The 14,127-nt window shown below is 46.5% G+C and overlaps 1 protein-coding gene across 2 annotated transcripts in view; it reads left to right on the top strand.

The window, feature by feature from the left end:
- Positions 1-14,127, top strand: part of GMPR2 (guanosine monophosphate reductase 2) — a 58,964-nt gene that overhangs the window by 4,853 nt on the left and 39,984 nt on the right. For both annotated transcript variants that reach the window (XM_069762394.1, XM_069762400.1), the window contains exon 2: positions 209-301. In XM_069762394.1, coding sequence (XP_069618495.1) covers positions 215-301 — 87 coding nt within the window. In that variant the 5' untranslated portion in view covers positions 209-214. The remainder of the gene's footprint in view (positions 1-208; positions 302-14,127) is intronic.

Raw genomic sequence — 14,127 nt, 5'->3', positions numbered from 1 at the left:
AGACCACAGCATGTAAACAGTTACTTCAGGTGCTCAAAACACTCACAATGCTCAATTCTACTCCAGAAAAAGGTGCAAAGACAATAATGAATGGGACCAGACTCTACGAAATAACATACTGAATAATCAATATTTTCTGTTTGCATTTTACAGAACTCTTCCTAGTTTCATTACATCACTACATTTATCCCTGTCTGTACTTCCACAGGTAATAATGCCACGAATAGACAATGATATCAAACTGGATTTTAAGGATGTTTTGCTTAGACCTAAAAGAAGTACTTTGAAGTCTCGCAGTGAGGTGAGCGCATTTTACATTCATTGCTTTTTTATATTCCTGAAGACCTAGCGCTATTATTTATTGGAGATCTGTTAGAAGGTTTTTGCTATGTAATCTGAGAGCAGCATAGCATAGGGCAAGAAAGTCTAATTGCAGGGATGTATGACTTACTGGGCTTCTTGATGTAGTTTTCATAGAATACTTGTTTTATCTTATGTAGATGTAGCAGATCAAAGCCTTCTAGGCTGCGTACAACCCCGCCCACATCCCTGACTGGTGACTTTCTGTGCATTGTGAGCAAGCTGCCAATCAGTAGTGGGGGAGGAGTTAGGCTACGTTCACATTAGCGTTGAGCCGCCGTGCGTCGGCGACGCAACGCGCGACGCACGCTAAAACGCGCGCGTTTTGCGACGCGTGCGTCGTTTTCCGACGAAAATCGGACGCACGGAAAATGCTACATGTAGCGTTTTCTTGCGTCCGACGCTAGCGTCGGAAACGACGCACGTGGCGAAAAACGCCACCAAAACGACGCACGCGTCCCCTATGTTAAACATAGGGGCGCGTCGCCGCTGCGTCGCCGGCGCAACAGCGACGCACATTGGCGGAACGCCAATGTGAACGTAGCCTTACACAGATTAGCCTGACTGCTGGTCAAGTGAGCTGTAGTTCGGCAGTGTTAATCTCCTGCTGATAAAACACTTGTTTGCACTGAAATAACAAGACACAGCCTAATAATACATGGTACATCCCTGGAATCAGTGTCTCGTGCCCTATATTATGCTGCTCTCAGATTAAAAATCTGCCAACAGATTCCCTCTATCCATGCACATATAATGTCATCTATATGCCTAAATGTATAATCAGAGAAGCACAGGACTGTCCACATCCGACTCTTCGGGCACAGGACATCCACCTCCGGTTCACCTCTGGGCACAGGACTGTCCACATCCGAGACCAGTTACCATGAACGACTTGCATCGCTGTGTACGCTGCGGGTGCCAGGCTATTCAGCTGCCATAGCTGTTGTGAATTCTGTTGTCGGGCTCCCTCCTGTGGTCATGAATGGTACTTTGGCTGGTTCTGTCCATGGACTTCCTCTGGTGGGTGTTTCTGAGTTTCCTTCCACAGGTGATGAGGTTAATTCGTTATCTGGCTGCTCTATTTAACTCCACTTAGATCTTTGCTCCATGCCACCTGTCAATGTTCCAGTATTGGTCTAGTTCACTCCTGGATCGTTCTTGTGACCTGTCTTCCCAGCAGAAGCTAAGTTCCAGCTTGTATTTCTTTGGTTTGCTATTTTTCTGTCCAGCTTGCTATTTTTATTGTTGTCTTGCTTGCTGGAAGCTCTGGGACGCAGAGGGAGCGCCTCCGCACCGTGAGTCGGTGCGGAGGGTCTTTTTTGCGCCCTCTGCGTGGTCTTTTTGTAGGTTTTTGTGCTGACCGCAAAGTAACCTTTCCTATCCTTGGTCTGTTCAGTAAGTCGGGCCTCACTTTGCTAAATCTATTTCATCTCTGTGTTTGTATTTTCATCTTTACTCACAGTCATTATATGTGGGGGGCTGCCTTTTCCTTTGGGGAATTTCTCTGAGGCAAGGTAGGCTTTATTTTTCTATCTTCAGGGCTAGCTAGTTCCTTAGGCTGTGCCGAGTTGCATAGGGAGCGTTAGGCGCAATCCACGTCTATTTCTAGTGTGTTTGATAGGATTAGGGATTGCGGTCAGCAGAGTTCCCACGTCCCAGAGCTCGTCCTTTATTATCAGTAACTATTAGGTCATAACAGTACACGTGGCCCAAAGTACTAATGCATCTCAATAGAGGGATAAGAGAAGTTCTGAGACCATTTTTTTTTCTTTGCAGTGTGTTTTGTCTCTCTTTTCCCCTTTACCTCTGGGTGGTTCAGGACACAGGTGTAAACATGGACATTCAAGGTCTGTCCTCTTGGATGGATAATCTCACTACAAGGGTACAAAACATTCAAGATTTTGTGGTTCAGAATCCGATGTCAGAGCCTAGGATTCCAATTCCTGATTTGTTTTTTGGTGATAGATCTAAGTTCTTGAATTTCAAAAATAATTGTAAATTGTTTCTTGCCTTGAAACCTCGCTCCTCAGGTGACCCTGTTCAACAAATAAAGATCATTATTTCTTTGTTATGTGGTGACCCTCAAGACTGGGCATTTTCCCTTGCGCCAGGAGATCCGGCATTGCGTGATGTTGATGCGTTTTTCCTGGCGCTTGGATTGCTTTATGACGAACCTAATTCGGTGGATCAGGCAGAGAAAATCTTGCTGGCTCTGTGTCAGGGTCAGGATGAAGCGGAGATATATTGTCAGAAGTTTAGAAAGTGGTCTGTGCTCACTCAGTGGAATGAATGTGCCCTGGCAGCAATCTTCAGAAAGGGTCTCTCTGAACCCCTTAAGGATGTCATGGTGGGATTTCCCATGCCTGCTGGTCTGAATGAGTCTATGTCCTTGGCCATTCAGATCGATCGACGCTTGCGTGAGCGTAAAGCTGTGCACCATTTGGCGGTACTATCTGAGCATGGGCCTGAGCCCAAGGACTTTGACCAGAGCTGAACGGCAAGAACACAGACGTCGGAATGGGCTATGTTTTTACTGTGGTGATTCCACTCATGCTATCTCCGATTGTCCTAAGCACACTAAGCGGTTCTCTAGGTCTGCCACCATTGGTACGGTACAGTCTAAATTTCTATTGTCCGTTACTCTGATTTGCTCTTTGTCATCCTATTCTGTTATGGCATTTGTGGATTCAGGCGCTGCCCTGAATTTGATGGACTTGGAGTATGCTAGGCGCTGTGGTTTTTTCTTGGAGCCCTTGCAGTATCCTATTCCATTGAGAGGAATTGATGCTACGCCTTTGGCCAAGAATAAGCCTCAGTACTGGACCCAATTGACCATGTGCATGGCTCCTGCACATCAGGAGGATATCCGCTTTCTGGTGTTGCATAATCTGCATGATGTGGTCGTTTTGGGGTTGCCATGGCTACAGGTTCATAATCCAGTATTGGACTGGAAATCTATGTCTGTGTCCAGCTGGGGTTGCCAGGGGGTACATGGTGATGTTCCATTTTTGTCTATTTCATCTTCCACTCCTTCTGAAGTTCCAGAGTTTTTGTCGGATTATCGGGATGTATTTGATGATCCCAAAGCCAGTGCCCTACCTCCTCATAGGGATTGCGATTGTGCAATTAATTTGATCCCTGGTAGTAAGTTTCCTAAGGGCCGATTGTTCAATTTATCTGTGCCAGAACACGCCGCTATGCGGAGTTATATAAAGGAATCCTTGGAGAAAGGCCATATTCGCCCGTCGTCATCACCGTTAGGAGCAGGGTTCTTTTTTGTGGCCAAGAAGGATGGTTCTTTGAGACCTTGTATTGATTACCGCCTTCTTAATAAAATTACAGTCAAATTTCAGTATCCTTTGCCGTTGCTGTCTGATTTGTTTGCTCGTATTAAAGGGGCTAGTTGGTTCACCAAGATAGATCTTCGAGGGGCGTATAATCTTGTGCGTATTAAACAAGGCGATGAATGGAAAACAGCATTTAATACGCCCGAGGGCCATTTTGAGTACCTGGTTATGCTATTCGGGCTTTCCAATGCTCCATCAGTATTTCAGTCCTTTATGCATGACATCTTCCGAGAGTACCTGGATAAATTCCTGATTGTGTATTTGGATGATATTTTGGTCTTTTCGGATGATTGGGAGTCTCATGTGAAGCAGGTCAGAATGGTGTTCCAGGTCCTTCGTGCGAATTCCTTGTTTGTGAAGGGGTCAAAGTGTCTCTTTGGAGTTCATAAGGTTTCATTTTTGGGGTTCATTTTTTCCCCTTCTACTATCGAGATGGACCCTCTTAAAGTCCAGGCCATTTACGATTGGACTCAGCCGACATCTGTGAAGAGCCTGCAAAAGTTCCTGGGCTTTGCTAATTTTTATCGGCGCTTCATCGCTAATTTTTCTAGTGTTGCTAAACCGTTGACTGATTTGACCAAGAAGGGTGCTGATGTGGTCAATTGGTCTTCTGCAGCTGTAGAGGCTTTTCAGGAGTTGAAGCGTCGTTTTTCTTCTGCCCCTGTGTTGTGCCAGCCAGATGTTTCGCTCCCGTTTCAGGTTGAGGTTGATGCTTCTGAGATTGGAGCAGGGGCTGTTTTGTCGCAAAGAAGTTCTGATGGCTCGGTGATGAAGCCATGTGCTTTCTTTTCTAGAAAGTTTTCGCCTGCTGAGCGTAATTATGATGTTGGTAATCGTGAGTTGTTGGCCATGAAGTGGGCATTCGAGGAGTGGCGTCATTGGCTTGAAGGAGCCAAGCATCGCGTGGTGGTCTTGACAGATCACAAGAATTTGACTTATCTTGAGTCTGCCAAATGGTTCAATCCGAGACAGGCTCGATGGTCGTTATTTTTCTCCCGTTTTGATTTTGTGGTTTCGTACCTTCCGGGCTCTAAGAATGTGAAGGCTGATGCTCTGTCAAGGAGTTTTGTGCCTGACTCTCCGGGTGTTCCTGAGCCGGCGGGTATTCTCAAAGAGGGGGTAATTTTGTCTGCCATCTCCCCTGATTTTCGGCGGGTGCTGCAAAAATTTCAGGCTGATAGACCTGACCGTTGCCCAGCGGAGAAATGTTTGTCCCTGATAGATGGACTAGTAGAGTTATCTCTGAGATTCATTGTTCAGTGTTGGCTGGGCATCCTGGAATCTTTGGTACCAGAGATTTGGTGGCTAGATCCTTTTGGTGGCCGTCTTTGTCACGGGATGTGCGTTCTTTTGTGCAGTCCTGTGGGACTTGTGCTCGGGCTAAGCCCTGCTGTTCTCGTGCCAGTGGGTTGCTTTTGCCCTTGCCGGTCCCGAAGAGGCCCTGGACGCATATTTCTATGGATTTTATTTCGGATCTCCCCGTCTCTCAAAAGATGTCGGTCATTTGGGTGGTTTGTGATCGCTTTTCTAAGATGGTCCATTTGGTACCTTTGTCTAAATTGCCTCCCTCCTCTGATTTGGTGCCATTATTTTTCCAGCATGTGGTTCGTTTACATGGTATCCCGGAGAACATCGTTTCTGACAGTGGTTCCCAGTTTGTTTCGAGGTTTAGGCGATCCTTTTGTGCAAGGATGGGCATTGATTTGTCTTTTTCCTCGGCTTTCCATCCTCAGACAAATGGCCAAACCGAACGAACTAATCAAACTTTGGAAACATATCTGAGATGCTTTGTTTCTGCTGATCAGGATGATTGGGTGTCTTTTTTGCCGTTGGCTGAGTTCGCCCTTAATAATCGGGCCAGCTCGGCTACTTTGGTTTCGCCGTTTTTCTGCAATTCTGGTTTCCATCCTCGTTTCTCTTCAGGGCAGGTTGAGTCTTCGGACTGTCCTGGTGTAGATACTGTGGTGGATAGGTTGCAGCAGATTTGGACTCATGTGGTGGACAATTTGACATTGTCCCAGGAGAAGGCTCAACGTTTCGCTAACCGCCGGCGCTGTGTGGGTCCCCGACTTCATGTTGGGGATTTGGTTTGGTTGTCGTCTCGTTATGTTCCTATGAAGGTTTCCTCTCCTAAGTTTCAGCCTCGTTTCATTGGTCCGTATAAGATTTCTGAGGTTATCAATCCTGTGTCATTTCGTTTGGCCCTTCCTGCTTCTTTTGCCATCCATAATGTGTTCCATAGGTCGTTATTGCGGAGATACGTGGCGCCTGTGGTTCCATCCATTGATCCTCCTGCCCCGGTGTTGGTTGAGGGGGAGTTGGAGTATGTGGTGGAGAAGATTTTGGATTCTCGTGTTTCGAGACGGAAACTCCAGTACCTGGTCAAGTGGAAGGGTTATGGTCAGGAAGATAATTCCTGGGTTTTTGCCTCTGATGTTCATGCTGCCGATCTGGTTCGTGCCTTTCATTTGGCTCATCCTGGTCGGCCTGGGGGCTCTGGTGAGGGTTCGGTGACCCCTCCTCAAGGGGAGGGGGTCCTGTTGTGAATTCTGTTGTCGGGCTCCCTCCTGTGGTAATGAATGGTACTTCGGCTGGTTCTGTCCATGGACTTCCTCTGGTGGGTGTTTCTGAGTTTCCTTCCACAGGTGACGAGGTTTTTTCGTTAGCTGGCTGCTCTATTTAACTCCACTTAGATCTTTGCTCCATGCCACCTGTCAATGTTCCAGTATTGGTCTAGTTCACTCCTGGATCGTTCTTGTGACCTGTCTTCCCAGCAGAAGCTAAGTTCCAGCTTGTATTTCTTTGGTTTGCTATTTTTCTGTCCAGCTTGCTATTTTTATTGTTGTCTTGCTTGCTGGAAGCTCTGGGACGCAGAGGGAGCGCCTCCGCACCGTGAGTCGGTGCGGAGGGTCTTTTTTGCGCCCTCTGCGTGGTCTTTTTGTAGGTTTTTGTGCTGACCGCAAAGTAACCTTTCCTATCCTTGGTCTGTTCAGTAAGTCGGGCCTCACTTTGCTAAATCTATTTCATCTCTGTGTTTGTATTTTCATCTTTACTCACAGTCATTATATGTGGGGGGCTGCCTTTTCCTTTGGGGAATTTCTCTGAGGCAAGGTAGGCTTTATTTTTCTATCTTCAGGGCTAGCTAGTTCCTTAGGCTGTGCCGAGTTGCATAGGGAGCGTTAGGCGCAATCCACGTCTATTTCTAGTGTGTTTGATAGGATTAGGGATTGCGGTCAGCAGAGTTCCCACGTCCCAGAGCTCGTCCTTTATTATCAGTAACTATTAGGTCATAACAGTACAGGTGGCCCAAAGTACTAATGCATCTCAATAGAGGGATAAGAGAAGTTCTGAGACCATTTTTTTTTCTTTGCAGTGTGTTTTGTCTCTCTTTTCCCCTTTACCTCTGGGTGGTTCAGGACACAGGTGTAAACATGGACATTCAAGGTCTGTCCTCTTGGATGGATAATCTCACTACAAGGGTACAAAACATTCAAGATTTTGTGGTTCAGAATCCGATGTCAGAGCCTAGGATTCCAATTCCTGATTTGTTTTTTGGTGATAGATCTAAGTTCTTGAATTTCAAAAATAATTGTAAATTGTTTCTTGCCTTGAAACCTCGCTCCTCAGGTGACCCTGTTCAACAAATAAAGATCATTATTTCTTTGTTATGTGGTGACCCTCAAGACTGGGCATTTTCCCTTGCGCCAGGAGATCCGGCATTGCGTGATGTTGATGCGTTTTTCCTGGCGCTTGGATTGCTTTATGACGAACCTAATTCGGTGGATCAGGCAGAGAAAATCTTGCTGGCTCTGTGTCAGGGTCAGGATGAAGCGGAGATATATTGTCAGAAGTTTAGAAAGTGGTCTGTGCTCACTCAGTGGAATGAATGTGCCCTGGCAGCAATCTTCAGAAAGGGTCTCTCTGAACCCCTTAAGGATGTCATGGTGGGATTTCCCATGCCTGCTGGTCTGAATGAGTCTATGTCCTTGGCCATTCAGATCGATCGACGCTTGCGTGAGCGTAAAGCTGTGCACCATTTGGCGGTACTATCTGAGCATGGGCCTGAGCCCAAGGACTTTGACCAGAGCTGAACGGCAAGAACACAGACGTCGGAATGGGCTATGTTTTTACTGTGGTGATTCCACTCATGCTATCTCCGATTGTCCTAAGCACACTAAGCGGTTCTCTAGGTCTGCCACCATTGGTACGGTACAGTCTAAATTTCTATTGTCCGTTACTCTGATTTGCTCTTTGTCATCCTATTCTGTTATGGCATTTGTGGATTCAGGCGCTGCCCTGAATTTGATGGACTTGGAGTATGCTAGGCGCTGTGGTTTTTTCTTGGAGCCCTTGCAGTATCCTATTCCATTGAGAGGAATTGATGCTACGCCTTTGGCCAAGAATAAGCCTCAGTACTGGACCCAATTGACCATGTGCATGGCTCCTGCACATCAGGAGGATATCCGCTTTCTGGTGTTGCATAATCTGCATGATGTGGTCGTTTTGGGGTTGCCATGGCTACAGGTTCATAATCCAGTATTGGACTGGAAATCTATGTCTGTGTCCAGCTGGGGTTGCCAGGGGGTACATGGTGATGTTCCATTTTTGTCTATTTCATCTTCCACTCCTTCTGAAGTTCCAGAGTTTTTGTCGGATTATCGGGATGTATTTGATGATCCCAAAGCCAGTGCCCTACCTCCTCATAGGGATTGCGATTGTGCAATTAATTTGATCCCTGGTAGTAAGTTTCCTAAGGGCCGATTGTTCAATTTATCTGTGCCAGAACACGCCGCTATGCGGAGTTATATAAAGGAATCCTTGGAGAAAGGCCATATTCGCCCGTCGTCATCACCGTTAGGAGCAGGGTTCTTTTTTGTGGCCAAGAAGGATGGTTCTTTGAGACCTTGTATTGATTACCGCCTTCTTAATAAAATTACAGTCAAATTTCAGTATCCTTTGCCGTTGCTGTCTGATTTGTTTGCTCGTATTAAAGGGGCTAGTTGGTTCACCAAGATAGATCTTCGAGGGGCGTATAATCTTGTGCGTATTAAACAAGGCGATGAATGGAAAACAGCATTTAATACGCCCGAGGGCCATTTTGAGTACCTGGTTATGCCATTCGGGCTTTCCAATGCTCCATCAGTATTTCAGTCCTTTATGCATGACATCTTCCGAGAGTACCTGGATAAATTCCTGATTGTGTATTTGGATGATATTTTGGTCTTTTCGGATGATTGGGAGTCTCATGTGAAGCAGGTCAGAATGGTGTTCCAGGTCCTTCGTGCGAATTCCTTGTTTGTGAAGGGGTCAAAGTGTCTCTTTGGAGTTCAGAAGGTTTCATTTTTGGGGTTCATTTTTTCCCCTTCTACTATCGAGATGGACCCTCTTAAAGTCCAGGCCATTTACGATTGGACTCAGCCGACATCTGTGAAGAGCCTGCAAAAGTTCCTGGGCTTTGCTAATTTTTATCGGCGCTTCATCGCTAATTTTTCTAGTGTTGCTAAACCGTTGACTGATTTGACCAAGAAGGGTGCTGATGTGGTCAATTGGTCTTCTGCAGCTGTAGAGGCTTTTCAGGAGTTGAAGCGTCGTTTTTCTTCTGCCCCTGTGTTGTGCCAGCCAGATGTTTCGCTCCCGTTTCAGGTTGAGGTTGATGCTTCTGAGATTGGAGCAGGGGCTGTTTTGTCGCAAAGAAGTTCTGATGGCTCGGTGATGAAGCCATGTGCTTTCTTTTCTAGAAAGTTTTTGCCTGCTGAGCGTAATTATGATGTTGGTAATCGTGAGTTGTTGGCCATGAAGTGGGCATTCGAGGAGTGGCGTCATTGGCTTGAAGGAGCCAAGCATCGCGTGGTGGTCTTGACAGATCACAAGAATTTGACTTATCTTGAGTCTGCCAAACGGTTGAATCCGAGACAGGCTCGATGGTCGTTATTTTTCTCCCGTTTTGATTTTGTGGTTTCGTACCTTCCGGGCTCTAAGAATGTGAAGGCTGATGCTCTGTCAAGGAGTTTTGTGCCTGACTCTCCGGGTGTTCCTGAGCCGGCGGGTATTCTCAAAGAGGGGGTAATTTTGTCTGCCATCTCCCCTGATTTTCGGCGGGTGCTGCAAAAATTTCAGGCTGATAGACCTGACCGTTGCCCAGCGGAGAAATGTTTGTCCCTGATAGATGGACTAGTAGAGTTATCTCTGAGATTCATTGTTCAGTGTTGGCTGGGCATCCTGGAATCTTTGGTACCAGAGATTTGGTGGCTAGATCCTTTTGGTGGCCGTCTTTGTCACGGGATGTGCGTTCTTTTGTGCAGTCCTGTGGGACTTGTGCTCGGGCTAAGCCCTGCTGTTCTCGTGCCAGTGGGTTGCTTTTGCCCTTGCCGGTCCCGAAGAGGCCCTGGACGCATATTTCTATGGATTTTATTTCGGATCTCCCCGTCTCTCAAAAGATGTCGGTCATTTGGGTGGTTTGTGATCGCTTTTCTAAGATGGTCCATTTGGTACCTTTGTCTAAATTGCCTCCCTCCTCTGATTTGGTGCCATGATTTTTCCAGCATGTGGTTCGTTTACATGGTATCCCGGAGAACATCGTTTCTGACAGTGGTTCCCAGTTTGTTTCGAGGTTTTGGCGATCCTTTTGTGCAAGGATGGGCATTGATTTGTCTTTTTCCTCGGCTTTCCATCCTCAGACAAATGGCCAAACCGAACGAACTAATCAAACTTTGGAAACATATCTGAGATGCTTTGTTTCTGCTGATCAGGATGATTGGGTGTCTTTTTTGCCGTTGGCTGAGTTCGCCCTTAATAATCGGGCCAGCTCGGCTACTTTGGTTTCGCCGTTTTTCTGCAATTCTGGTTTCCATCCTCGTTTCTCTTCAGGGCAGGTTGAGTCTTCGGACTGTCCTGGTGTAGATACTGTGGTGGATAGGTTGCAGCAGATTTGGACTCATGTGGTGGACAATTTGACATTGTCCCAGGAGAAGGCTCAACGTTTCGCTAACCGCCGGCGCTGTGTGGGTCCCCGACTTCGTGTTGGGGATTTGGTTTGGTTGTCGTCTCGTTATGTTCCTATGAAGGTTTCCTCTCCTAAGTTTCAGCCTCGTTTCATTGGTCCGTATAAGATTTCTGAGGTTATCAATCCTGTGTCATTTCGTTTGGCCCTTCCTGCTTCTTTTGCCATCCATAATGTGTTCCATAGGTCGTTATTGCGGAGATACGTGGCGCCTGTGGTTCCATCCATTGATCCTCCTGCCCCGGTGTTGGTTGAGGGGGAGTTGGAGTATGTGGTGGAGAAGATTTTGGATTCTCGTGTTTCGAGACGGAAACTCCAGTACCTGGTCAAGTGGAAGGGTTATGGTCAGGAAGATAATTCCTGGGTTTTTGCCTCTGATGTTCATGCTGCCGATCTGGTTCGTGCCTTTCATTTGGCTCATCCTGGTCGGCCTGGGGGCTCTGGTGAGGGTTCGGTGACCCCTCCTCAAGGGGAGGGGGTCCTGTTGTGAATTCTGTTGTCGGGCTCCCTCCTGTGGTAATGAATGGTACTTCGGCTGGTTCTGTCCATGGACTTCCTCTGGTGGGTGTTTCTGAGTTTCCTTCCACAGGTGACGAGGTTATTTCGTTAGCTGGCTGCTCTATTTAACTCCACTTAGATCTTTGCTCCATGCCACCTGTCAATGTTCCAGTATTGGTCTAGTTCACTCCTGGATCGTTCTTGTGACCTGTCTTCCCAGCAGAAGCTAAGTTCCAGCTTGTATTTCTTTGGTTTGCTATTTTTCTGTCCAGCTTGCTATTTTTATTGTTGTCTTGCTTGCTGGAAGCTCTGGGACGCAGAGGGAGCGCCTCCGCACCGTGAGTCGGTGCGGAGGGTCTTTTTTGCGCCCTCTGCGTGGTCTTTTTGTAGGTTTTTGTGCTGACCGCAAAGTAACCTTTCCTATCCTCGGTCTGTTCAGTAAGTCGGGCCTCACTTTGCTAAATCTATTTCATCTCTGTGTTTGTATTTTCATCTTTACTCACAGTCATTATATGTGGGGGGCTGCCTTTTCCTTTGGGGAATTTCTCTGAGGCAAGGTAGGCTTTATTTTTCTATCTTCAGGGCTAGCTAGTTCCTTAGGCTGTGCCGAGTTGCATAGGGAGCGTTAGGCGCAATCCACGGCTATTTCTAGTGTGTTTGATAGGATTAGGGATTGCGGTCAGCAGAGTTCCCACGTCCCAGAGCTCGTCCTTTATTATCAGCAACTATTAGGTCATAACACATAGCTGCTGGCTCCACTGGCCTGTGCTGCTTCACACACACAGCCAGCGCTCTGCAGGCCTCTGCTCTGCACAACAGCACACACCAGACTGACACTGACGTTGCACCTGACACACCCATACCCCTTACTGCAGGGTTTTTTACAAACAAACCTGTGTCTTTCAGACCGGAAATCCTTGACTGCCATGTACACCTATGTACTTCATCCGTCTCCATGCACAACCTGGGGAGAACACACTGCAACCAATACCTGAGACACGAGTCACTGTCTCACACTGCAGATTACCACTCTTTCTGTATTTGGTGATGACAGATTTCCTAGTGGTCCGATCATTACTGGTAGATGCAGCTGCTGGCTGGATAACACAACAGGCATTTTCCCGGTGTAGAGTGGGCTTAGATGCCGAGTTGCTACAAGATATCATAGCACAATATGGAGCTGGAAGCTTCCCATCAGATAGCAGTCAATCCAATAGGTAATCCAGCTCAGGCAGTCTCCTAAAAGCTTTCAAATTTTATTAGAAAAATTCCTTAAACTAAGTAATCAATTCAGCATAGAAGTCACAAGCCCCCATTGTGGGAAGAGTTCTATGGACAGACGCATTTCGAACCTAACGGGTCTTAATCCTTGCATCAAGAATTAAAGGGAAGGTACCGCGTTTGTAGGTCATTAATAAATCACTGTAATGTAGCATAACATGCTGCTGTAAGCAAGTTTGAAATGCATGTGAAACAGATTTCATGTGTTATATGAGTTTAAAGAATGCACTGGGGGCTGACATCTTGGTTTTGCAGCAGTAGCAGGGCACTATTAGTGTCATTTTACGGCACCCCATGGACATAGGAGATAGTAGACCGCCGAGGACCCTATCTGTAACATTGCAGCAGCATTAGCAGTGAGCTGGGCACGCCTCTGTGGGCTACACAACTCACTGCTGTAGGTGTGACTGGCCGCCATTTTATTATAGCCCTGTGCTATCTGCTGAGTTCCACTTACTCTCTATCGCAGGGCAGAAGCCCTCACTGCTCCTCTGTACTCCAAGCAGGCACATCCTCTGCTCCTCACACGCTGCCCTGTGTGCTTCTCCTGCTGTGTGTCTGCCTCCCCCTCACACACAGTCCCGGTGATCTCCGGTAAGCTGCACTCACAGCCTGCAGACACCTGGAAGGAGAGAGCAGGGCAGCTGACAGGACAGGGATTAAGGTGGGGGAAGGGGGATGGCAAGAATGTTATTCACAAAAAATGCTGCTGAGCCCACTGTGTTCTGCTCCTCTGTAAACAAGCTGTGCCTCTGATGCAGTAACTGCTGGTGATAGCAGGTCACAGGACAGTCACACACAAAATGGCGCTGCCCTGTGATGCTGCTCTTCATTCTTACTGTTAGCAGCAAAATTGGGGCAGTAACTGCTGACATCACCATTTCCCTCCCCTTTTGGATGGTCTAATATCCCTGGGGCAGAGCTGCTAAATCTTACTATAGCTGCTTGAGGTCTAAAATGGAAAATGCTCCCCCTAGTGGTAAATATGTATATTTGTAGAAAAATATATAATATTTTTCATTTAGAAATGTTTGCAAACAGTGCAAACATTGCATTAATACATTTTAATTACTATTTTAAGCTTAATTTCACAAAAAAACAAAATGCAAGAAAACTGATGGCACCTTCCCTTTAAGAACTAATTAAGAATTATATTACCCATGCTTCATTGACCAGTGCGCCCTGGTCACATACATCTGCATATCATTCAGGATGCCAACCTCCACTGGCAGGCAGGTGTCAGTTATATAGCTATTAATCAGGGTAAGGTAGTTTTCTCTCACTGACTTATATTTATCGGTTTTGGAACCACCAATGATGGCTGCACAAGCACTCTGACTTCATCTGTTGCCTTGTCTAGAGGATCATTTATTGTTGATCTATCCCTATGATACTATGGTTACATTATTATATTATTTGACCTTGCGATAACTTGAAGTTTTTGGTATTATCTTTCCTGCTACTGACATTTGGTGGTTGTCATTTGAACATGCCAACCTCGCTATTGTGACTGACATATCTCAGTTAATATTTTCAGGACCTATAAATACTCTCTACCTTTTACTCTTATCACATAGGGCGTAATAGGGACAGCCACCGAGGAGCAGGGTGCCACTGTCGCTACATATAGGGTGCCAACCT

The sequence above is a fragment of the Ranitomeya imitator genome, chromosome 1 (genome assembly GCF_032444005.1).
Source record: "Ranitomeya imitator isolate aRanImi1 chromosome 1, aRanImi1.pri, whole genome shotgun sequence".
In the NCBI taxonomy this organism is placed as follows: domain Eukaryota; kingdom Metazoa; phylum Chordata; class Amphibia; order Anura; family Dendrobatidae; genus Ranitomeya; species Ranitomeya imitator.
This window is presented reverse-complemented; position numbering and strand designations above follow the sequence as displayed.